The following is a 26787-nucleotide window of genomic DNA, read 5'->3' on the forward strand; positions in this document are numbered from 1 at the left end:
CTAACTTTGTTTTAGAGGCAGTGATCTTCCTGCTTCAACTTAATATATTCCTGCAAGTTCTCACATGCAGATGGTGTATAGTCTATAAACCACAAGTTAAGATACAGAATGAGCCAGGTGGTGGTGGCGCACACCTTTAATTCTAGCACTCCGGAGGCAGAGGCAGGCGGATCTCTGTGAGTTCGAGGTCAGCCTGGTCTACAGAGTGAGTTCCAGGACAGCCAGGGCTACACAGATAAACCCTGTCTCGAAAAACAAATAAACAAGCAAACAAAAAAACCAACCCTGTCCCTGAAAAAAAAAAAAAAAAGATCCAGAATGATTCTGTAGCTTGCTTCTCTAGTCCTCTAGTCCTCCTTCTTCTCTTTTTTTTCTGAGACAGCAGCTCCATATGCGGCTTTGGCTGTCCTGGAACTCACTGTGAAGACCAGGTTGGCCTCAAACTCACAGAGATCCGCCTGTCTACCTCCCAAGTTGGGAGTAAAGGCGTGCGCCACCATGCCCAACTCTTTAGTTCTCTATGTACCTTTCATCAGTCCTTGTTCCAACCTTCTCCTCGCAACCCCACTCTGTTTTCTGCCTCTGCTGTTTGCTCTTTTTATAAATGTCAGTAAGTTCATAAAAAAGCCAAACAGCTGGGCACTCCTTTAATTTTAGTACCCACTGATGTTTTTTCTAACTTCCCTTCTGTATTTACTAACAGATATTCTGCTTTAAGGAAAAGACTTTCCCTCCTATACACTGTATGAAATCACGAGTCCTTGTTTTATCCATGGGGTCACGCTCTTTTAGTATCAGTTCTTTTGGTGCTCAGAAGGCCCCTGGTTTGGCCAGTGGGAACCCCCTCAAGGTGACACTTGTGTCCCGTGATTCTTTGTAGTACTTTCTTTCCCGTTTTTCTGACTCAAGAAGATAGTCCAACCTCTTCTTGTACTTTCTTTTTAAAATTTTTAATATTTGTTTGTGTGTGTATGTGTTTGGACATGCATATGCAGGTGAGTGATGGTTGTAAGCTGCGTGATGTGGGTTCAGGGAACCAAGTTCAGGTCCATCTCTCCAGCCCCTCTTGCATTTTCCATCTCTAGCATCAGTCATTTCTCCAAGGAATCTTGGTTTCCTTCAGTGGAGAATGATGCTGAGACACTGTATACAGCTGCTAGCTAGGTGCTCATTCTTGCCACTCCAAGGCTTTCTCAGGAGACACAGTGGACACATACATGCATTAGTTTAGCTTTTCACATAATTTTTTTTACATAGCTTTTTACATTAGTTTTTACATAGAAATCTAGGGACAATATGATGTGATTTATGTGTCTCTGTACTCACATAGCCACCAGTTTTTAGCAGTTGGAATAGGAATTTAGAAAACTAGTTAAATACCATCTATAGACAGTGTCACTTTAGTTGTGTGAGGGCTTTTTTGTTGTTGTTGTCTGTCTGTCTGTCTGTCTTTTGTTCTCCAGACAAAGGGAGAGGTGACCAGAAAGAGCGCCCTGCTCACCTTTTCGTCACCTGTTTTGAGCCTGGGAACCTTTTTGTCACTAGAAAATATTGAAGGTATCTACTTCAGAGTTCAGAAGACTTCCAGAGTGTGCCTGCCACACACTGCAGGCGTTGGGTGAACCGTGAGTTCATTCCCCAGCACGTTTGCCTCCCTTCTCCCCTGGGCCTCTAGTTCCTTCCCCTGGCTAAGTGGTTGAAATCATTTACAGTGATTTACAGTTTGAGGTATCACTCAGGAGTTTGGAAAAAACAAACTTGACTTTTTAGTAGAAAATGGGAACTATCCCTTGTCACAGCCCACAGCTCGGTCGAGGAGGATCTGCTTGCACTTCCCACCATATCCTGAAGAGGTTTCTTTTAGCTCCCAGCTCTTGAGGCTGCATATCTGTCATGGCACGTGGGCTCCTCTGCCAGCTCGGAGGTCAGAGGGTCTTGCTGGTTGATTGTGAACTTTACTCCACAGTGCGGTCGTGCATGGCAGAGCCCTCTAATCAGAACAAGCAAGCCATGACCCGTTTCCTATTAGATTTGAGACTGAATGACTGAATTGGAGGACTTTTGTGTGCATCTCAAATACTGGGAGTAACTGTACCCCTTTTAGAAATGATTTGAAACTATTAAGACACACTTTCCATGCTGCACAGTTCAGTGATTTACAGGATTATCCTTACCATGATCAGTCTTTAGAACATTCTCATTACCTCCGACTCCCCGAACACTATCCCGAATGCTTTCACTTCCAGTCTGTCTCATTGGTAGTGTTGACAGCTGCTCACCCACACCGTCTCTTTGCCTACTCTGCATTTTTCATATAAAGGAAGTCGTCTGGTATTATTCTCTCATGACTGGCTTCTTTGATTTAACGTAGTATTTCCAAGGAGCTTTATTCCTTTTGAGGGCTGACTAATATCCCATTTGTGTGAAAGCCTCTCCATACTCTTGTCATACTGGTCTTCTTGACTTCAGCAGTCCTTGTGCATGGGAAGCGATCCCTCACAATTTTGGCTTGTGTCTCCTCCGTAGTCAGTCACTTTCTAAACATTTTCTGGGCTGCTTAGTCACCATTTGTATATCGTAGTTGGGGAACTGTCCATTAGAGCCTTAGGCAAAATTGGGTTATTACTGAATTGTAAGAGTTCTGTAAAAAAGCCTGGCTTGTGCCATGAACACACTAGGTGCTTTGTATTAACATTTTATTTTTATTTCCTGGCTGTGCTGGGTATTGAACCCAGGGCATGTTTTGTGTGTGCTGGGAAAGGGCTTCATCATCAAGCAGTGCGTCTGCAGCCCCATACCTTTGTGTAAAAACCCCACGTGGTAGGTAGTACCGAACTTACTGTAGATAAATTGGAGATCAGAGTTAAGACAGTTGAGCTAAAGGAAGTTTCAGATTAAGAAGTAAGGTCTTTGCCACCATCACAGTATAAAAGTTCCTGTTTCATTTACCTCTCTTTACTCCCAGTCTGTGACACTGTGGATACAGAGCCTGTGAAGGCCTTACAGTGAAACTTGCCATATATCTGGTGGGAATCCAAACACAAACTAGAATATTCTTTAAATTAATCTTTAAGCCCCTTCCAACTTTATGCACTGCTAGACTTATTCCAGTAAACTTGTATTTACCAGAGTCAAATAAAAACCAAGAACAATTTAGTTTCTACCAAAATGTATCAAAAGAAGTTGTGAGATTCTAGGCACAATGGCATGCATACACCTGTATTCCCAGGACTTGGGAGGCGGAGGGGAAGATCACTTGAGCTAGCCTGGGCAACATGGCAAGACAAAAAAGTAAATGATAAAACAAAAAGAAATCAGGAGAAACATCTTCTGTGTGAGAGATAGCTGAGTTTAAGTTATTGTTCATTTCTTTTAAACAGGGCGTGTATCAAGAAAGGATGTTCAGAAAATATTGGCGGTGTTTTTCTGTTAACTTCTTTTTTAATCTAGATAATCTAAGTTGGTTAATCAGTGATGAGCTTTTTCCAACAAGGGAGACCTTGACCTTTGGAAATGTCTGGACCTGCCACGTAGTCAAGATACTTTGTACATTTTTTGGGCTGCCAGGATTGGACCTGCCATATAGTCAAGATACTTTGTACTCTTTTGGGCTGCCAGGATCAGTTGTTTTACCAGATAGAGTCAACAAGTGTCTATCTTAGAAAAGGACACATTGGTGATTAAAGGTTAAAAGTCAGGCTGATTGATTTAAAGCAGGGTTTCACTATGTAGCCCTGGCTGGCATGGAGCTTGCTGTGGCCCAGGGTGCCTTGAATTCAGAGATTTACCTGCCTATGTCTCTGAAGTGTTGGGATTAAAGGCATGTACTACCACATGAGACAATATTTTTCTTAAGACTCATTCATTTATTTTATGTGTATGTCTGTTTTCTCTGAATGTATATGTGTGAACCACATTTATGCATTGCCTGCAGAGTGCATTGGAGTTACAGATGGTTGTGAGCCACCATGTGGGTTCTGGGACTAGAACCTGGGTCTTCTGCAAAAGCAGCAAGTGCTCTTAACTGCTGAGTCATCTCTTCAGCTCCAGAGTTTCAGTTTTATAAGATGTAGAGCTACATGGTGCTGATAACTACTCAACATTCTGAAAACATTTAACATCTGACTGGACTGAACTGTGTAGTTAAATGTGGTTTGGGTGATGAAGCATATGTGATGTGGGTTTTTGTTGTTTCATGTTTGAGATATGGTCTCATGAAGATGATCTTCAACGCTCCATCCTCCTGCCTCTACCTCCCAAGTGCTGAGGTTACAAGTGTGTACCACTATATCTGGCTGTGCTCTGTATATCTTAACACACTTAAACTATTGGAGAAGATCTTACAAATTTATAGGACTGTTTTATGCTTATACCCAGAAGGAAATGCTGCATTTCTGTAAGAGATTACCCAAAGATCCTTTTTTTATTTTTTATTTTTGAGATAGGGTTTCTCCATGTAGTTTTGGTGCCTGTCCTGGATCTCGCTCTGTAGACCAGGCTGGCCTCGAACTCATAGAGATCCTCTTGGCTCTGCCTCCCGAGTGCTGGGATTAAAGGCGTGTGCCACCACCGCCTGGCCAAAGATTTCATTTTTATCCCACCCCAAACAAGCTTTAACCTTCCTAGCTATCACTGTTCCAGGGATGGATTCAATTCACTGTTCCATAAATGGGTGTCTCAGAAAACAGGTTAGTATTGTCACATGCCCATAGGTACTTGACTTTTTTTTTTTTGGCAGTGTTTGACATAATTGACTCTTATCTCCTATACTTTCTCTGCTCCAGGCTTCTGTGACACTTTGCCTGATTTCTGAATGAATTCTCACTGGCTCCCAAGGGCCATTGTCCTGCCTTGTCTTCTCTGTAGTTCATTCCAGGATTCCCACACTTTTGATTCTGTTGAAGGTTATTATCCCCCTTGATCTCCAGCCTGGATCTGTGTGTTCTGGACTCTCCTATCCTCCTGCATCTGCCCTCACAGACTCCAGCTGATTCCAGGTAGATCCAGTCCTCTGTGCTCCCAGCCCACTCTTCTTCACCTGAGTGCACTGTCATTCCCAGTCACCCCCAAACTCCCAAGACAGCCTTCTGCCCTCTTTCCATGTCCCTCACCCCAGCAACTAAGTCTGTCAGTTCTGTTTTTTGTTTTGAATCTGTTTCCTGCTCTTCCCTTCATTAGCAGACTGCGCCCACAGTGCAGGCCACTGTCACTTACACCCAGCAGCCTCCGATCTCTCCACCTGTTTTCATGTCCCCTCTGAATTGTTCTGCACACTGTTGGGAGGATTGTCACGACACACCCTTCTGCTTCCCCGCCGCTGTCTCCGTGGTTCCCAGATTCCTAGCTTTGTGTCTTCTGTCCAGTTCTCCTCCTTCATGCCATGTCACTTTCTCCCCATGTGCTGTGTTGGTCACTCTGATCTGACTCTGTTTCCTTTCATCGTACCAGCTTGCTGCCCTTGAGATCTCGGCAGCTTAGTCTTTAGGGGGCAGATCCCCTCCTTGCTCTAATAAGGTAATAGCTGGACCTTACCGCTCAGATCATGCCTTGAATGTTGCAGGCAATCACTGGATGTTGCTAATGGGTTTTAATGGCTGGTGTTTGGTTTCCTTCCTTCTTCCTTCCTTCCTTCCTTCCTTCCTTCCTTCCTTCCTTCCTTCCTTCCTTCCTTCCTTCCTTCCTTCCTTTGCTTGCTTTCTTTTTCTTTCAAACAGGGCCCTACTATGTATTCCTGGAATTCCCTATGTAGACTAGGCTGGCCAGAGATTCTGCCTGCTCCTGTCTCTTGGATGCTGGGATCAGAAGCATGCACCACTATGCCCAGCTAGTTCTTTTTTTTTCTGAGACAAGGTCTTACTAGGTAGCCCAGGTTAGCTTGAAACTCACTTTGTAGCCAAGGTTGGCCTTGAACTCAATCCTCCAGATTATCTCCTAAGTACTGGGATTCCAGGCATATGCCACCATACCAGCTTAGATAGTTTTGAAATGACTGAAAGAGGGATGGGAGTGTAGCTCAGTGTTAAGTCCTGCTTAGCATGTACGAGGTCCTGGGGTCAGTTCCCACAGAGAGAGATGATAGATAGATAGATAGATAGATAGATAGATAGATAGATAGATAGATAGATAAGAAGATAGACAGACAGACAGATGATAAGAAACGGAAAGAAGAAGAAAGAGAGAAGTGTATTTGGGGGTGGGGGAGAGGAGCAGGGCGGGGAGGAGTGAGATGGGAGTAGATGTGCTTCCCTCCTGTGACTTCTGGGCTCCCCTGCCTTCACCAGTCTGTGCTGGTCTGTCAGGAATTATCTAACAGCTAACAGATGACTGCTCCCTCAGACCTAACTCTTGGGGTCCTGTAGCCCACCACATTCATGGCTAATACTGTTTTCCACGGGCTGCACACTGCTAGGTGCTTCTCAGGCTCTCTTGACTTCTGCAGAGTCACTGACACTGTCTCCCCTCCCTCCAATTGTGCAGTGGATGACGTCAGCGTTTGCTCAGAATCCCACTGCTTGTGAATGGAAGAGGCCCTCAGAAGTGTTAAGAACTGTGGTGCTGGACTGGAGAGATGGCTCAACTGTTGAGAGCACTGGCTGTTCTTCCAGCGGTCCTGAGTTCAATTCCCAGCAACCACATGGTGGCTCACAGCCACCTGTAATGGGATCTGGCGCCCTCTTCTGGCCTGCAGGCATACATGCAGACAAAACACTATATACACAATAAATAAATCTTAAAAGAGAGAGAGAGAGGGAGAGAGAGAGAGAGAGAGAGAGCGCTATGTTGCTGTTGCCACATGAGGCCATTTTCAGTGGCTGTCTCCTAGGTATCAGCAATGTGTCTGCAAACACATTACCTCCTGTCACAGGTAAAAGTGGCTCCACTCCAGCCTTGCCTGTGCCCCTCTGCCTCATCCACTTTCTTGTCATGGCTCTGATTCCCATCCTCTCTCCATTGGATGTTGTAATAGACTCCTAGTTGATATCCCTGTCTCCTGGCTTGTCTCTTTAAGGTCCATTTTCTAGCTAGATTTTCTTTTCAGACATAAATTAGGTCATGCTCCAGTGTTTTGGGTATGCTTAAAACTGAAACTTGGTGGTGGGGGTTGGTTTGTTTATCTGTTTTTTTTTGTTTTTGTGATGAGGGTTCTTACACATGCTAAGTGCATGTTCTACCACTGAGCTGCACGCTTACCCTTAGAACTGAAATGTTAGGGACTGGGGGCACTTTAGTGGCAGAGTGCTTGGCTAGCATGCCCAAGAGTCTGGATTCCATCCCCAGGACTACAAATAAATGGATAAATAAACAGACAAAAAGAAAACCAAAGAAACAAAAACCACTAAACCAGTTGCCTAAGGCGTGGGAGGCCCCGTTCTGGTCTCCGCCCTTTGGTTTCTCACAACCTGCCTTTCTCCTCTGTGGTAGCCTTGGCAGCCTGGGGTCTCCTTTAGCGTCCCTGTGTTTCCTTCCACCTTTATACCCAAGTTCCTTCAGGCCAGCATTGGCTTCCCCACCAAGACTCTTTGCAGGGCTGGTTCATTTAGCAGTTGAAAGTGTAACGTAAATATTACCCCCTCCCTAGAGGGGCTCTCTGTGACCACTGTCTACAGTGTCACGCCTGACATAGATGTCCCCTCTCTCTAGACACTCAGCTGCTGTGTGTTCCCCAGGTAACCGTATGCTTTCTGTTTGTTTTGTTAATGATCTCTCCGGCATGTAAGTTTTATGAGGGTAGTTTCACCCAGTAAGAACTCAGTACATGTTGTGGGATGAGAGTTGGGTAATTGTTTTATATACGTGCTAAAGATTTTCTTTAGGTCAGAGTTGCAACATCTCCTTCTTGGGCTTTTTGAAAGTTACCGTTACAGAGATGTTGGAAACCCAGGTACCTCTGTGACTCCCAGAGCTGACCTTGATTCTTTCCGCAGCTCCTTCAGAGCACACCAGATCGAGGCTGCGCCCACCAGCTCGTCAGGGGATGGATTCAAGGCAGATCTTGTCTTTAAGGAGATTGAGAAGAAGCTTGAAGAGGTGAGAGGCCAGGGCCAGGGCTGGGAGGCACACACTTTCACCTGATGCTGCTGGTAGCTCGAGGTGAAATTGCATGTCATGTGCTGAAATAGTCTGTGTTTCAGAACCCTGAGTGTTTCATAAGGCTTCTTTGGAATTTTAGTAAGACTGCATTTTGAAAATGTATACATCTCCAGATTTGTTTGTGTCTTTTTTTTTCTTTTTTTTTTGAGACAGAGTTGCTCTGTGTAGCTCTGACTGTCCTGGAACTCTATGTAGACCAGGCTGGCCACGAACTCACAGAGATCCACCAGCCTCTAACTCTAATTGGGATTAAAGGTGTGTGCTACCACTGCCCGGCGTACATCTCCAGATTTGAATGTAAAGACTGTAGTAAATAATGTTTAAGATCATTTTCATTTCAGTCTTCTTTGTCAGGAAGATATCCAGTTGTGGGTATAGTTCAGATGTAAGAAGCCATATTTTGATATAACCTTTTTTTGTTTTGTTTTGTTTTTTGTCTCTTTGAGACAGATTGTTTGTTGGCCACAAACACACAATAGTCCTTCTGCCTCAGCTCTGAAGTACTGGATTTGACAGTGTAATACCGCACTCAGCTTTATAATTTCCTTCTGAATTAAAGAGGTTTTATATAAAATCATTCCAAATGATATTTCAAATAATAAAGTCTACAGGACATCAGAATTCTTTTACTAATTATTATTTTTTTATGATTTTAGTTCTTTATGTATCTCCCTTGATCTCTCCTACCCAACATAGTAGAGGAAAAACAATCATGGCAATGTATTAAATTGACATTTTAGTTTTCCCTCCAAACTGTATTATTTCTTTATAATAGTCACAGGACTTGGTAGATAAAGAAAACACACACAGTTGGGAAACAGAATTGCTTTCCTTTGAGACTTCAGTGCACATGAGCATTGAATGTGGAAATTCCTGTTGGCAAAACTCTAGTGTGTTCAAGGTTATCTTTCTATTCGATCAGCACTTTTGAAAGGAAAACTGTCTAATAATGCTTATGCTGAAGATGCTTCAGGAATTCTTTGTTTTAAAGTGATCCATGAATTTAATTTTTATTTCCTCAATTCTTCCTTTATGTCTTTTTTTTTAATTAAAAGAATTTTTTTATTCATTTTACATACCAACCACAGATCCCCCTCTCATCCCTCCTCCAGATCCCCCCCAACCTCCCCCCTCCCCCCCTCCTCCAAAAGGGTAAAGTCTCCCATGGGGGGTCAGCAAAGCCTGGTAATTCAGTTGCGACAGGAACCAAGTCCCTCCCTGCTGCATCAAGGGTGAGCAAGGCATCCGACCATAGGTAATGGGCTCCAGCTCATGCTCCGTGGATAGATCCTGATCCCACTGCCAGGGTTCCCTCAAACAGACAAAGCTACACAACTGTCTCCCACTTGCAGAGGGCCTAGTCCGGTCCCATGCAGATTCCACACCTGTCGGTCTAGAGTTCATGAGTTCATACGAGCTTGGTTCAGTTGTCTCTGTAGATTTCCCCATCATGATCTTGACCCCTTTTGCTCATAGAATCCCTCTTCCCTCTCTTTGACTGGACTCCCAGAGCTCAGCCTGGTGCTTGGCTGTGGATCTCTGCATCTGCTTCCATCAGTTACGGGATGAAGGCTCTATGATGACAGTTAGGGTAGTCACCAATCTGATTACTGGGGTAGGCCAGCTCAGGCACCCTCTCCACTGTTGCTAGTAGTCTAAGGTGGAGTCATCCTTGTGGATTCCTGGGAACTTCCCTAGCACCAGGTTTCTCCCTTACCCCGTAATTTAAGTCTACATGACATCAGACTTCTTTATTACTATTTATTTTTATTATCATATACATATTAGGTTTCATAATGTCATTTTCCAACAAAATTTGTTTTGTTGTTTCTCTTGTCCTCATCCCCCTTTCCTCAGAATTATTTTAATAATGGAATTATTTATTGGCTTCCCCCACCTTGAACTGTGCCTCATGTAGTTCTTGCTGACTTCTAACTTTCTGGCCAAGGATGACCTCCGCTTCCTGCCTCCATGTCCTGTGCTAGGATTACAGGTGTGCACCACCTTACCCAGCTTTTAGTTTGCAGATTTCAAAGTCTTTTTTTATTTGCTACTTCCTTCTTGCAAAAAAGAATTCTAATTTTTAAAGTTCACATTATACAGAACACATAAAAAAGAAAAAAATTTTAGGTAGCTTCAGAGATGGTTCAGTGGTTAAGAGCACTGTCTGCAAAAAAAAAAAAAAAAAAAAAAAAGCCCTGTCTGCTCTTGCAAAGGATGGGTGTTGGGTTCCCAGCACCCACATAGTGGCTTGAAACTGTGGGTAACTCCAGTTCCAGGGGATCCAGCGCCCTCTTCTGGCCTCTCCAGGCACCAGGCACATGTGCAGTGTATACATATTAGAATCTGACACCCTCACACAGACATATATGCAGTCAAAACACCAGATGCATATAAAATAAGTAAATAATTAACAAATCTATCATATCTAAATTCATTAATAATATATTATTTTAAAAAAAGTAAAACCAAATAAGTAAATCTTTTTAAAAAAGAAAAGAAAAATGTCAAATTTTCCCAATTGTACCACTTAGAGTTCATTAAAATGTTAGCATAGTGAACATTCTACTTGTCATCCCTCATCTAAGTGTATAAACTTAGAATTTTACATGGCCCTGTATGATACATGTTGAGTTTATTGCACTATACATGAAAATCTATTGTAGCAAGACAGTTTTCTCTCCAGGTCCCACCAAGCCCCAGCAGTTGGACAGCCCACTTATAAAATAAACACACAGACGCTTACATTATTTAAACTGTTTGGCCTAATGGCTCAGGCTTCTTGCTAACTGTTCTTATATCTTAAATCAACCCATTTCTATTAATCTATAAGTTGCTACATGGCTTGTGGCTTACCGGTATCTTTACATGTTCTCATAGCAGCGGCTGGCAGTGTCTCTCTCCTCAGCCTTCCACTTCCCAGAATTCTCCTCTCTCCTTGTCCCGCCTATACTTCCTGCCTGGCTACTGGCCAATCAGCGTTTTATTTATTAACCAATCAGAGCAACACATTTAACATACAGAACATCCCACAGCAGTCTACTTTTATGTATCATAATTAGTTCTTTTTCTTTTCTTTGGTTTTTCAAGACAGGGTTTCTCTGTCCTGGATCTCCTCACTCTGTAGACCAGGCTGGCCTCGAACTCACAGAGATCCACCTGGCTCTGCCTCCCGAGTGCTGGGATTAAAGGCATGTGCCACTGCCGTCCCGCAATTAGTTCTTTTTGAAAAATTTTTTTAGATTTGTTTATTTTATGTGTATGGGTGTTTTGCCAGCATGGACTGGAATTATGCTGTGTGTGTGTGTGTGTGTGTGTGTGTGTGTGTGTGTGTGTGTGTGTGTGTGAACGTGAGCTGCCATGTGGAGTGCTGGAAATCAAACCCAGGCCCTGTATAAGAACAAGTGTTTTTTTTTTAGATTTATTTCTTTATTTTGTGTATATGGTGTTTTGTCTGCATGTATGTCTGCACATCAGAAGAGGGCGTTGGGTGCCATGGGATTACAGTTACAGATGGTTGTGAGCCACCATGTGGGTGCTGGGAATTGAACCCAAGAGCTCTGGAAGAACAACTCTTATTGGCTGAGCCATCTCTCCAGCACCCCCATAATTCGTTCTTGATAGATAAAAGTCACCTGGAAGCAATCAAGAGGGACTCTTAGGCAAGGTTAGGTATTTGTTTCATTGTTTGAAATGTGAGGTCTTTTGGGATCTCACTATCGACTTTAGATTTTAGACCAACCAGACACAGTTACAGTCACAGCCTCAGTTCAGCGCACACATCTGAGCAGGTGAATAAAATGGGCTGAACTAAACAAAGGAGTCAGGGCCTTTAGGCTGGCATTTCACTCTGGTTAAAGCCACAGAGGGAAAGGTGAGCACATTGTCTAAGTCCCTTACTGTAGGTCTGAGGACTTCTTAACATCTGACTGCTCTGTGGCTAGTGTGCCTTGTAAAAGGACCAGTGTTCCCTAGGGCCTTCCGGGGCTGGAGCAGAGCCAGGGGGATGGCTCCAGGCATGGCGCTGGGACAGGAGCTGCAGGACCACCAGGCTGCCATCGTGGGGGGTGACTTCATTCTGTTTTCGTCTGTAGGATGCTTCGTGGCCGTGTATATAGGTCCTTAGCATGTTGTACATGTTTGCACATATGTGCCATGATTTATTAATTGGCTTCTTAGGATGACTATCAGATTATATTCATTCAATTTTGCAAGTGCAACATTGCTGTTGTAAATTTCCTCTTGTACTTCAAGTACTAAGTAGTGTAAATAATTAAGGGCAGAATTGGGTAGTTAAGTGTGTGCATTTTACATTTTAGTCTAGCTTGCCAGACTCCCACCAGAAAGAGGATTATAATTTGCAGTTCTTACTAACAATTCAAGAGAATAACTGCTTTTTTCTCTGCACCTTCTCCAATACTATATTGGCTTATTGTATAAAAATCTTTGCCAGCCGCGTCAGAAAATGATAGCTCACTACTGTGTTTTGAATGCCTTTCATTATTGAGTATCCACTGTAAAATAAGTCCTCTGTGAGGACTTAGTTCAAAGGTCAAATAGAAGATTGGGTCAGAGATTACCTACTGTGGAGTCTGAGGTCAGCCATGGATCCACCGTGGAGGACTGCCTTACTGGGGTTAACAAAGAGGTGCTGTTTCAGTTTCGCACTGTGCTTTGAGCTGTGCAAGCTTGGGCCTCCTGCTCTCTCTAGTTCTGAACTCCTTCCTACCCTTATCCCTCGTCTGTCTGGGCCTTCCCACGATTGTCGGGTTCCTCAGTGTTTGCAGCGCTGGAAAGCGCAAGTCCGGACTCTTTGTCAATTAATGCATTTTCCGCCTTAGTGGAGGCAACCTAGCAAGAGGTTGTGTTTCCGTCTTTGTCTTTCTTCGCAATTCTCCACTGGTGTTCTTGGAATTCCGTCCTCAGCTTTTGTCCGTTGTGCTTGCAGCAGCCCCTGCTCCCTGGCCTTCACTCGGCTCAGAAAGTGCTGTTCCTCCCATGAGAGGCACTTAGGACTTCCTGGTAATAATGGTCTCCAGTTTTGCAACTGCATTTTTTTTTCTCTTTCAACTCTTACCCACTTTCATTCCCATTCCAAATGAAAATGTTGTGTTGAGTGAAGAGTGTGGGCTTGTGAGAGGGCCAGGTGGCTTTGGAAACGGTTAGCCCACATCTGTTTCAGGTGAGGGTAAGTGAGACTGCAGGGATTCCGTGGGCATTTGGAAGGTAGAACTTCTAAATCCGTGCTGGAGTTTCCCTGCTGTGACTCGGGCTCTCTGCTCCTGGCTGGTCCGCGAGGCACTGTGCAAGCAGCAGACACATCTAGAAGTCGTTATTCACTGACTGCTGGCTTGAGTGTGATCTTTAGGCCTGAGGGGAAACGTACCCGTGACTACTGAGAAAAGTGAGTGCGGACTAAATACTTTAGAACAGCTACTTTGCTGTAAGACCCATGGCCACTTGCTGGTAGGCTGGAGGGTGATAAGAAAGAAGTAATAAGAAGGATAATTTTCTTTATAAGAAAAAGATTAACACACCCAGCAGACTGACTAATAAGAGGTAACAATCAGTGATGAGGATGTAGAGAAATTTGAACCCCTACTCACGGCTGGTAGGGGTGGAGTATTGGTGTAACTACTTCAGAAAAAGTTGGCTAGTTCCTTGAAGAGTCAGGCGGCACCTAATGATTCAGCAGTTTCCTTCTGACTACCCAGCTCAGAGAAGTTAGAGCTCTATCCACATAAAAACGTGTACACAAATGTCTACAGCAGCATTACTCGTCAAAACCAAGCTGTGGAAACAACTAAAAAGGGCTGAGGAGAGGGCTGGGGAGAGGGCTGGGGAGAGGGCTGGGGAGAGGGCTGGGACCTGGGGAGAGACCTGGGGAGAGAGCTGGGGAGAGAGCTGGGGAGAGGGCTGGGGAGAGACCTGGGGAGAGACCTGGGGAGAGGGCTGAGTGGGTTAAGTGCTTGCTGCACAGCGTGAGGACCTGGTGAGATTCCCTGAGCACCCGTGTAAAGGCAGACTGTGGTGGGACATCTCACATCCTGGTGTTTGTGGGGAGAAGACACGTGGGTCCTGGGAGCTTACTGGTTAGAAACAAACTCAGACATTGAGCTCTAGGTCCAGGGAGAGACTGTCTCAAGAGGGTGGCAGCTGAGCACAGTGGAGCACGCCTTTAATCTCAGGAGAATCTCTGTGAGTTTGAGGTCAGCCTGGTCTACACAGAGAGTTCCGGAACAGCCAGGGCTATGTAGACCCTATCACAAAAAACCAAAAAGTGAAACTAAAAAAGAAGCAACGTAGAAAAGCAGGTGAGAAAGGCCTCAGCCTCTGGCATCCACGTGAGCCTGCGTGAGTGAACACCCTCCTCCCGTGTGTGCACATCCACGTGAGCCTGTGTGAGTGAACACCCTCCTCCCGTGTGCACATCCACGTGAGCCTGCACGAGTGAACACCCTCTCCCGTGTGTGCACATCCACATGAGCCTGCATGAGTAAACACCCTCCTCCCGTGTGCACATCCACGTGAGCCTGTGTGAGTGAACACCCTCCTCCCGTGTGTGCACATCCACGTGAGCCTGCACAAGTGAACACTCTCTCCCGTGTGCACATCCACATGAGTCTGCACGAGTGAATACCCTCTCCCGTGTGTGCACATCCACATGAGCCTGCACGAGTGAACACCCTCCTCCCATGTGTGCACATCCATGTGATCCTGCACGAGTGAACACTCTCTCCCGAGTGTGCACAGCAAACCCACAGACACACATGCACGCACTACACCAACACTGGAAATAAACAAAAGAAGCTGCGTTCAGTAGACTGTCATCTGACCATAGCAAGGAGAGCAGACACAATCCAGCACGACCCTTGGGCACATGCTGAGTGAGACAGGCCACTCACCAGAGAACACACCATATGGTTCTATTTATAGGAAATGTCCAGAATGAGCCGGTTTACAGAAACAAAGTGGGTTTGTGGTTTTCAGAAGCTAGTATCAGAAAATGGTGACGGACTGCAAAGGGGTGTAAGTTTACATGAGAAAATGAGAATGTTCTGAAGTTGGTGATGTTGGGTGGCGCACCGTACGTTAGTCACTCTCCCCATCTGTGACCACATACTTGAGGCCGCAGTTTAAGGAGAGAAGGATTTATTTTGGTCATGGTTACGAAGGGCACAGTCTGAGCATGGTGGGAAGGCCTGGTGGCAGGATTGTGAGTCACATCACATCTGCAGCCAGGAGCTTCTAGCAGAGAAAGAGGTGCTGGTGTTCAGCCTGTTTCTCTTTTTATTTGGTCTGGGATCCCAGCACATAGGATGGTGCCACCACATCCGAGGTGGGGCTTCTCTCCTCAGGTAAACCTCTGGAGATGCACTCACAGTGAGGTATGTCTCCTAGACAATCCTAATTCCTGCCAGTTGGTAATGAAGATTAACTGTCATACACATCTTAGAGTGTACCCCCAAAAAGGTACACTGTATTTTACCAAAATTTACCAAATTGTGTACTGTAACAGATTAAATTTTGTAGGATCTAAATTATAACCTCAATTGCTGTTACACCCCCCCCCCACACACACACAGAGAGAGAGAGAGAGAGAGAGAGAGAGAGAGAGAGAGAGAGAGAGAGAGAGAGAGAGAGCGCACAAATGTAGGCCGTGGTTCTGCACACATAGAAACAAGAAGTTGGTGTGTGGTGTCAGTTGATGTAAATTCCTCCTTTGAGTATTGAGTATTTGAGGTGCTCTTTACAGGGTCTAAACACAGTGAACACTTTAATCTCTGTTAAGGGAATGAATAGGGAGGAAGAACCCTGGATATACAAAAAATATAAAAATATTACTGCAGGGATGTTAAGTCTGAAATGAAGGAGGAGGGAAACAGAATCTACAGGAGAACTAAAAACTAACCAGTTCCAGAATAAGCATAAGAAGATCAGCATGTTGTCTGTGTATCTGTAATACCTCAGCCATAAAATATAATGAAAAGTATATTATTAACAAGAGCACTATAAAATGCCTAAGAATAAATGTATATAGAAATGTTACCGGGTATAGTTACTCTTGATTGTAATCCTAGGACTACTTGGGAGGCTGAGACAGGAGGATTGCTGCAAATTTGAGATCAGCCTAAGTAACTGAGTAAAACCTTGTGTCAAAAAACAAAACACACACACACACACACAAATGTAAAAAATATTTTTCTTTATAGAATAATAAAATGGCCAACTGGGCATGCTGACCCATTCCTTAAATCTCAGCACTCAGGAGGCAGAGGCAGAAGGTTATATTAGCTAGAAAAGTCTTGTATAATATTAGAGGGACCAGCCTTAATATTATACATCCCAGGGGCTCAGGAGAGAGAACTACTAAGAGCAAGGACTGTTTTTGGGAAATAGAATCTCAGCACACCGAGCTCTATAGTACACTTGCTTTAATTCCTCTGGGATAACCTCCTATTTCCACAGCTTCAGTTCTGTTCTCGTGCCTAGCTCCTTTCTTGCCTGATTCTCTCTGTATTCATCTACTGCTCCAAGTTCTATCCTAATTCTCTTGTCTTAATTCTGCCTCACCTAGGTCCTTTTCGTCTTGTTCTTACCCAGCTAGGACTTCCCAATCTGACTCTTTCTCATCTTCCATCTCATCCACACGTACTCTCTGGTCAAAATCCTCCTTATCTCTCTCCTTTCTCCGTCTCTCCATTATCCACGTTCCCCCTAAGTCTCCCAGAAATCTAGTTATAAACCCAAGCAATAGCAAGCCCCTGGTTGAGCAAGGTCACCAGGCTTGAATTCTACAGGGTCATAAAGGCAGGTAGGAATTTTCCTCAGGCAGTGACCACCAGGCTTTCTTTTACAACCCAAAATGGGAGTGGTAAAAGAGGAGGTCAACTGAGTGCTAATGACCGGTCAGTATATCAAAAAGGGATCTATGTGCTCAGTCTACATTCCTAGAAGTGGTTAGGTAAAAAGTTAGGGGTCTATTAGTAAGGTTGTATTAGTAAATTGCACAAGAAATAAAGCTATCCACCTGACCTAGGAGACAGGTGTTGTTTCGTATGGCCTTGGATAAATACACTGTTAGGAGTTCTTAGAAGCACACAAGAAAATCATTTTAGGAACCAACTGATATATATACAAAAGCTAAAATATCACCAAGACCCCTTCAGCCATGGCTTGACCTTTGGAGAAGTCCTTGACTTTTCCAAGTAGTAGCTTTCGTGATAGTAGCTGAGTTCCATTCTGTTTTCCTGCGGCTTGAAGCAGAAAAGTAGATGATCCCCAACTCTTTTTGATTAGGTTCTCATTATGTAGCCTAGGCTGTTTTAGAACTCTTTTTGTTTGTTTTTGTTTTTGTTTTTGTTTAGCTCAGGCTGGCCTTGAATGGCATATGCCATTACATTAATTTCCCACCTCCACCCTGTTGGATTCAGAGTGACTCTGTATAGCCCTGGCTGTTTTGGAACTTGCTTATGTAGACCAGGCTAGCCTAGAACTCACAGAGATCCATCTGCTTCTGCCTTTTGAGTGACAGAGTTAAAGGACTGCACCACCATGCCCAGCCATCACATCCATTTTTAAAACTCTGTGTGGAGAAAAAAAGTGGAATTCATCCAGTTGTGATTTTTTTCTTTAGATTTGATAAAACTAGAAATGATTTGTATTTTCTTCTTTTTTTTTTTTTTTGGTTTTTCGAGACAGGGTTTCTCTGTGTAGCTTTGCGCCTTTCCTGGAACTCGCTATGGAGACCAGGCTGGCCTCGAACTCACAGAGATCCGCCTGGCTCTGCCTCCCGAGTGCTGGGATTAAAGGCGTGCGCCACCACCGCCCGGCTGTATTTTCTTCTTTTTGCTTATCAATATTTGCTAATTTTTCTATGTGTTTCTTTTCTAGAGAAAAGTATTTCAAAAAAATTAATTGGCTTCCTTTTTAAAAAATTAATTTATTTTTGAATTAGTTTATTTTATGTGTATGGGTGTTTTTGCCTACATGCATGTCTTTGTACCATGTGCATGTCTGGTTCTCATGGAGCCAGAAGAGGGTGCTGGATTCCCTGGAACTGGAGTTACAGATGGTTGTGAGCCACTATGTGGTTGCTATGAATCGAACCTGGGTCCTCTGGAAGAACAGCCACCTTTTAACCACTGAGTCACCTCTTCAGACTCTGGTTTTCTTTTCTTTTTTTAATTAGAAATTTTATTTACGGTTAGAGTCTGTGTCTGTGTGCATGATGTGGGGGAGGAGTATGTGCTGCGACACCCTTGTGGGGTCAGAGGACAACTTGTGGGGCCTGTTCTCTCCTTCAACTTCATAGCAGGTTCTGGGGATTAAGCTCGGGGCGTCAGGCAAGCACTGAGCCATCTGGCCAGCCCCTGCTTCTCTTTAGAGCGGCATGCATGTGCCGCTGTCCTCTCTCATTGCCCACCCTGCCGACTCTGCCCCTGCGCTCCCTTTTATTGGATGGCTTTGTCTGAGGTGCAGAATGCTGCCAGCCTGCGTTCCGACCCCCTCGCCACTGCAGTGTGGGTGCCTGCAACAGAGTCTGGGACCATTTATGTTTCAAGAAGGCGAAGAAAGTGGAGTGGGAACAAAGTGGGGTGTGAAGAGGAAGGAAAGGAAAAGGGGAATCTGTCCTCCAGAGATGGCTGGGACGTCTTCTGTATTAGGTCTGTCCTCCAGAGATGGCTGGGACATCTGTATTAGGTCTGTCTGCCAGAGATGGCTGGGACATCTGTATTAGGTCTGTCCTCCAGAGATGGCTGGGACATCTTCTGTATTAGGTCTGTCTGCCAGAGATCGCTGGGACGTCTTCTGTATTAGGTCTGTCCTCCAGAGATCACTGGGACATCTTCTGTATTAGGTTTGTCCTCCAGAGATCGCTGGGACATCTGTATTAGGTCTATCTGCCAGAGATCGCTGGGACATCTGTATTAGGTCTGTCTGCCAGAGATCGCTGGGACGTCTTCTGTATTAGGTCTGTCCACCAGAGATGGCTGGGACATCTTCTGTATTAGGTCTGTCTTCCAGAGATCGCTGGGACGTCTTCTGTATTAGGTCTGTCCTCCAGAGATCACTGGGACGTCTTCTGTATTAGGTCTGTCCGCCAGAGATTGCTGGGACATCTTCTCTATTAGGTTACTGCATTCCTGAGATCCGAAATTAAGAGGCAAATGGAATATTATTTACGTAGTTCCTTCTACTAAGCAGGAATTGAACTTTTAAAAAATTTATCAAAGTTCTATTTATCAAAGGCGAAGAAAGTGGAGTGGGAACAAAGTTGCTTTGACCTCTAGCAACATCAACATCTCTATTTATTATTGCTCCAACACTATCAGGTTTTAGAATCACTTTAAGTTTTGATTGTAGGGAACCAAAATCAGGAGTTAAGGAACTGATTTTGGATCGGTGTGCCTACATTGAGGCGGGCCAGAATGACTCACAAAGTGCTGGGACAAATGAAGGCTCTTTTACCAGAGGACGCTGCCATGCCTTTGTCCCTGTCTTTCCATCTACACAGCTGTTTCTCAGAGTTGACAGATGGGAGAATTGTTGCCCTGCTTTCTTTCTGACTTCTGAGTAGAATCCTGCTGGAGTCTTGGGACTCTGCCGCCCCTGCTGCTCACATGTACCTGTGTAAAATACTTATTTAAAGCCAGAGGAGGAGACATAAGGTAACTCCCTGTGTTCCTTCTGTTTCCAGGAAGGGGAACAGTTCGTGAAGAAAATCGGTGGTGTTTTTGCCTTCAAAGTGAAGGATGGCCCTGGGGGCAGAGAAGCCACCTGGGTGGTGGACGTGAAGAACGGCAAAGGATCAGTGCTTCCCAACTCAGGTCAGTACCATAGTGACTTTACTTAGACAGTGACAAGTTCACAAGGCTGGGGAAATCAGAGTCTGCTTTGGTGTTCCCATAAAGACCTGTGGTAGAGCTTACAGGTCCTTGAAAAGAACTCTTCTACCCTTGGAAGAGATGGAGGTTCAGACCACCCCTGCAAAGTTGGGGGAGCGCCACACAAGAGATACTAGTCTTAGACTGGGTGTAGACACATCTGGCTTGGATTTCTGGCTTGGTCACAGTGTGTTAGCAGGGTTTCTATTGCTGTGATGAAACACCATGACCAAAAGCAACTTGGGGAGGAAAGGGTTTATTCCACTCATAGTTCCATATAACAGTTCATTCATCATCAGAAGCAGTGAGGGCAGGGACTCAAGCAGGGCAGGAATCTGGAGGCAGGAGCTGATGCAGAGGCCATGGAGGAGGCTCCATGTAAGACTGGCTTACTCCCCATGGTTGCTCAGCCTGCTTTCTTATAGAACCCAGGACCACCAAGTCCAGGGACAGCACCACCCACAATGGACTGGGCCCTCCCCCATCAATCACTAATTAAGAAAATGCTCCACAGGCTTGCCTACAGCCTGATCTCTTAGCACCATTTTCTTTATCAAGGGTCCCTCCTTTCGGATGACTGTAGCTTGTGTAGATTGACTTAAACTAGCCAGCACACCAAGCTTCAGTTGTCTTACCTGTAAATGGCCATAAATATTGCCTGTTTCACAGAGTGTATGTGAGGCTTGAGAGCATTCTCTTGATTAGTTTGAGATCTCATTATCCAGGGCATGGTGGATGACCTCGAGAGATCTGGCTGTGTTCACTAGCTCTACTTTCTCTCATCCAATTCTTTCTTGAACCCATTCCATCTAGCTTTTATCCAGTCTCTCCAAATTTGTTCTTGCTAAGGTCCCTAGTGATTGCCACCTTGCTGGATGCAGTTGTTAGTTCCAGCCTTAGTATCACATGTCCAGGCGTGTTTTGTTTGTTTTGTTTTATTTTGCTGGCTGCTCATTTTGGCCTGTCTTGATAATTTCTCCATCTCCTTAGTTCTAGGCATCGGAGTGTTGCAAGGCTTAGTTCTGGTTCATTCACTCCCTGGGGATCTCATGTAGCCTCATGTTTTAAAAACAATTTAAAAACAATGACTCCCAGGTTTATGTGTTCACCATGGCCCCACCACTGAATCCAGAGGTGTCTGAATAACTGTTTAGCTGACAAGTGTCTGTGGACACCTGTCTTCGGGCGTTTGCTACTGCTATAACAAAACATCACAGATTGGGTAAATTTTAAACTGAGTTTAGTTGGCCCCCTCTTTGGAGGCTGGAAATCCAACACTGAACAGCTGCATCTGGTGAGAGGGCTTTCTTACCCTGGTCTGATCCAGTGGAAGGACAAGGGAGGTGAGCTAAACAGGAGAGACATGGGAGCTAGACGCCGACCTTTTTCAGGAGCCTACTCCTGAGGTAATAGACTATCTGTTGCCGAGGGCAGAGACATCATGGCCCTCAGCCCCTTTAAAAGGCTTTACCACTTAATACTGCTACACTAGTGTGGTGATATATTGTGTACCCTAATAAACTTGCCTGAGGATCAGAAGACAGAACAGCCAGCCACTAGTTCTTATCTCTACGAAATCCTCAGCCTAATGAGAGTTGAGTTCCTGTTTCCTCACGCCTTATATACCTTTCTCTGCCCTGCTATATAATCCTGGGATTAAAGGCATGTGTGCTTCCCAAGCAAAGACATGAGATCTCAAGTGCTGTGATTAAAGGGTGTGTGCCACCACTGCCTGACCTCTGTGTCTAATCTAGTAGCTGGCTCTGTCCTCTGATCTTCAGGCAAGTTTATTAGGGTACACAATAGATCACCACACACTGGAAACTAGATTTTAATGTGTTTTAGAGGGCACATTAAACCATGTCAACACCTAACAGATACCGTAAAGGTAGCGTGTGTGAAACAGAACTCTGGGCCCCCTGCTTCCCTAGGGCATGTACTCCTGTGGTCTGCCCTCTTCTCAATATCCTGTGTTTTCTTAGTTCCTTAGTCTAAAAGCTGTGAGGTCATCCTTGGCCCAATTCTTTTCATACTCCATGATCCCATCTTCTCCCACGTCCCGCTGGATCCGAGCTTTGTGTCTCTGTTCCTGTCCTTGTCCCTCACAGTTCTTCCTGCAGCAGCCTTATGATCAGAAACCAGAGTCAGATTTGTATCCTTCTCTGCTCAAAGCCAGCCTTCAACTTCAAGCAGAATCAGTTTCCGTGACAACACCAGATGATCTGGCCGGCTTGGCTTGTGTTCTCACTCACTTGCTTTAGTAACTAGCCTCCTGCTGTAGCTTGAGCATGGGGTGTTCTCACTTGGGAGCTTCTGTCCTGTCCTGGAACCGTCTTCCCCAGAGAGCTTCATCCCTTGTCTTTGCCCAGAAGTCTCCTTCCCTAACCACACTTACTGTTGTTTTCTGCCTTACGTCTCTCTCTAGTGCTTATGGCTCTCATTTGCTGCTGCTCTCCCACCCCCGAGAGTCCATTCTGTGAAAGCAGAGTGCTGCCATGAGGACCAGCCCTCAGCAGCTCGGGGATGGAGGGGGAGCCACGGAGTCGGCGAACTAATCACTCAATTTGACTTTTCTATTTGAGGGAATAAAACTTAATTCTCTGGGGACTGTGAAAAGGGGCACACACACACACTCACACACACACATACTCACACTCACACACATTCACTTTCAGGGTCTCTCTTTCTCATCTCTCTCTCATCTCTTTATTTCTTTTCTTACCTCTATCTAGATGTACCCCTTCTGTGTGTGTGTTCTTAATTTTTCCCTTACAGCCTATATACCCCAGCAAAATCTTTCAAGCAGTTTAAAAATTACAAAGTGATTGCATTCTATTTTTCAAGTGAATGATTACAATGAATACAAGTAAAAAAACAAACAAACATGTTTTTCATATGCCTTACGTGATTAAACATTTTACCTGTTACAGGTAAAAAAATATATATATATATATTTCCAAGAACCCACATACATTCATGTCCAAGCAACTTGTTATAGATTAACAGAGTGTAAGCAAGCAAGGTATTTTTCTCAGCCAGTTCTTTTACTGAGGCTGCATTTTGCAGCTACAAGGAAAGGATCAATTGCTTAATTATTTAAGAGGTAATCATAAAAAATCTTAAAAGAGTCACAAATCTAAGCTTTTATATATGAAAAACAATCAGCTCTACTTTCAATCCTCAGGGTGCACACCTATTCATCAGTTGTTGTTGTTTTTTAATTTCTTTTTTTATTTAACTTTATGTGCACTGGTGTTTTGCCATGGGTGTCGGGTCCCCCGGAACTGGAGTGACAGACAGTTGTGAGCTGCCATGTGGGTCCTGGGAATTGAACCTGGGTCCTCTGGAAGAGCAGCCAGTGCTGTTAACCATCTCTCCTCATCAACAGTTTTTTATATCAGGAAGCAGAGGGCAGGAATGAGTACAAGGAATTAATAATCGCTTTTGATCACCAACCCATCCTAGCAAGAAAGGTATGTCAGCTAATGATAACTGGGCTGTCTTTGTTCTTGTTTCTAGACCTCAGCAACTGCACCTCTCTAAACTTTAAATTGTTCCCTAAGATCTTCTACTTCAAAGCCATTAACCAAAACATCTTAACCTAAAGTCATTATTTAAATCTTTGTTTTAGCTGTGATGCTCATCAAAACGTGTTCATTAAGATTAAAAGAATTTGAGCTAGCCCAACTTCTGGGACACAATTGTTTCCTTAGTCATTAACCTAAGCCACTCAGGAGAAACTCGTAGGTCCTACCTGCGTGACACTGCCTTCTTATTTTCTATCTTCTGCAGCCCCTGCTTTATCAGAGGCAGGAACAACACTATATTCTACCTTTACCTATATTAATTTTCCTACTAAACTAACCACTATCTTAATCCCTTACTGTATTTATTAAAAACCCTTAATCAAAATTCTGTTTAAACTATAAAGCCATTGCTTCAGTTAAAAAGAACAGCTTAGGAGGAAATCATCTTCATAGTAATCCATAGGTAAAAACTGCCCAGTAGAATGAGATATTTCCATGAGATAATCACACTACATTAAAGGCAGTGAGGATTTCCCCCATACCCATTCACACCATGCCAGATACCAGAGAAAAATGGCAGCGGCAAACACACAAAGACACAGCAGTAGCAAGAGACACTGTGGGTCTGAAACCCACGGGGCCTTGCCTATCCGAGATCCACCCATCAGTGCTTTGCTTCCTGGTTGGCCGAACTCCCAAAGCTCAGTTGCCACCTGCTGCTCCTCCAACAGGGCCACCATGAGCAGAGCTTTTGTCTCTTAGGCCACTGCTGCACCCCCAGTAATTCAAATAGCACATCCCACGTGTAGGCCCTCAGAAATGAGAGCAGCGCACAAAGGAAAGCATGAGGGCACTTGCTGCAGAAGCCATATTGCACGGGAGCTTTCTCTTGCTGGAGAGAGTCTGGTACTTTAGAAAGATGAAGAGCTGGGATCAACTTACTAAAGGTATTTAAATGCCTTGATAGGGAGTCGGAGAGATGGCTTAGAGGTTCAAAGATTGGCTGTTCTTGGAGAGGACTCAGGTTCAGTCCCCAGTACCTACATGGTGCTCATAGCTGTCCATAATTCCAGTTTCAAAGTATCAGACACCCTCTTTTGACCTCTGTAGGCACCAGGTACACATGTGGTACACAGACTTAATGTACAGCCCAAACACCCATGCACATAAAGTACTTATTTTTTTAAATTTAAAAAAAATGCCATAATAGAAACTTTGAAAGCTATTTGATACATTATAATCAAATCATTAAAGCTTTTTTGTTTTTTGGTTTTTTTTTGGTTGTTGTTTGTTGTTGTTGTTGTTGTTGCTGTTGCTGTTTTTGATACAAGGTCTCTGTCTCACTGGCTGTCCTGTAACTCACGATGTAGACAAGGCTGGCTTTGAATTCACAGAGATCCATCTGCCTCTGTGTCCCAAGTGCTGGGATTAAAGTTGTGGACCACCACACCAACCTCATTAAAGCTTTTTAAGAAAAAGTGAAGAACTGTGTTTCAGAGTATGAAACCGGTGCTTGTGGATGCACTAGTCAGTTCCAATGCTGTGATGATGTAAAACTGAAGAGAAAGGTTTGTTTTGGCTCACAGTATTCAAGGGCAGCTGGCCGATACATGCTGTGTAAAAATATCCATGTGGGAGGGCATGCTAGACAAAAGCTGCTCACTGCATGTCAGCCTGGGACCAGAGAGTCAGGAAGGCACCAGGAACATACTGTACCCTCAGAGAGATTAGCCACAGTGGATGATCTCCGCTGATAGGCCCCGCCTCCTAGCAGTCCATTCAGCCCTGGACTCATCTGTGAAAAACTAGTGAAGTTTGAGCCCTCACAGCCCCGTCACCTCTCAGTAGTACCACCAGCTGGGGATCAGGCCGTTAGTTACCACATGAGCTGGCAACATGTTGTAAGCTCTAATAGGCCTAATGAACTGGAAAGGGGGTGAGCAGGGCCAGAGAGAACATTTAGGAAAATGGTGTCACCATGTACTGAGTGACAGGTTGGTGTGGCAGAGAGCAAAGTGAGTGCTCAAGGGTGAGTGCCCGAGCGGTTGGCTGAGGGCGGTTGGCTGAGGGCAACCTGGAGGCCTCCTGGAGGGAGGAGAGGTGTGATGCTGCCTCATGGACGCCTTAGTTAAGGAGGTGCTGGAGGAGAGCACACCCTCAGGAGCACGGGCGGAGGAGAGTTCTTACAAGGGATGGACGCTCCTTTCCCTGTAATTGTACTTAGGTATCCAGACTCTCAGGGCAGGGGGGTGGGGGTGGCTGGCAGAGATCCTGGATTAGTGTGATGCATTTGGAGCAAGAGAGGATGCTTAGAGGCACTGCTTTGTGCACTGTGGAATAGGACCAACGAATAGGGAGCCTGCCAGGTGTGGCAGGGTGGCTTTATTGCAAAGGTTTCTGAATTATACATAGTCCCCCCACACACACCCAAATAAATGAGAGGGCAGAGAAACTATCTGTTCGTATTCCATGAGCTGCCACGATGAAGTGGTATAGGAAGAAAAGCTTTTAAAGATATCATCTGAATGCAGCTTTTAAAAACTGGAGGTGCTTTGGGGAGTACAGTAACGGCTTTGCAGGTGGAGGGGGCTCACTGTGTGCCCTTGGCGGGCCTGGAACTTGCCTTTGGTAGAGCTCTACCTGCCTCTGCCGCCCAAGCACTAGGATTAAAGGAATGGGCCACCATATCCAGCAGCAGTGGCAGTTAGAACATAAGTGAAGGTTCCTAGTTACTTGGAATTATATTTCCTGACAGATGTTAAGGTGATCTTAAAAGTTCTCCTGTGCTGTTGGCTGTTTGGTCAAGAAAGATGGTTTCATGATTTGCTTATAGAAGGCTATTGGATGATGTCGGAAAGGCCCTGCTCCCTGCACGGACACCTGCCACCTGTTCTCCCTGTTTCAGGTGCCTTTTTCCAGACCTGAAGGGGGTAACCTGGGGCAGGGTCATTGCTGCTAAACCTGACACCTGTTGGCAGCCCCGAGTCGTGTTGAAATGTGGGCTTAGCCTGTAAAAGCCACCACTGGAAACTGCCAGTTCCCCTTACATCCACAACAAATGCCCATTTGTTAGATATTAGCTATGTTAAAGCCTCAGTAACATGTCCTAGTTTGAACTGGCATCGTGAGGAGAATTGCTCGTTCCTCTGGTGTGTACGTAGCGTCAGGAGAGTTTTGTTACTGTTAAAAAGTAAGGTTTATACACGTATTTTGTTCATCTGCTTTCTAAGAGTGTGGTAGTGGTATACACATGATTATGTTAAACACTTGTAAATGTGTTT

General features: G+C 44.7%; 1 protein-coding gene across 3 annotated transcripts in view; it reads left to right on the plus strand.

Annotated features, from left to right (window-relative positions):
• The window catches only part of Scp2 (sterol carrier protein 2), a 95054-nt gene that overhangs the window by 59179 nt on the left and 9088 nt on the right, over positions 1–26787 (plus strand). For 2 of the 3 annotated variants that reach the window (XM_052715102.1, XM_052715103.1), the window contains 2 exons: positions 7926–8028; positions 19793–19922. In XM_052715102.1, coding sequence (XP_052571062.1) covers positions 7926–8028; positions 19793–19922 — 233 coding nt within the window. Of the gene's footprint in view, positions 1–7925; positions 8029–19792; positions 19923–26787 lie in introns of those variants that run through there. The other variant, XM_052715104.1, reaches the window with a different exon arrangement.

Source organism: Peromyscus californicus, unplaced genomic scaffold, assembly GCF_007827085.1.
Source record: "Peromyscus californicus insignis strain IS unplaced genomic scaffold, ASM782708v3 Scaffold_5__1_contigs__length_169319896, whole genome shotgun sequence".
NCBI lineage: Eukaryota > Metazoa > Chordata > Mammalia > Rodentia > Cricetidae > Peromyscus > Peromyscus californicus.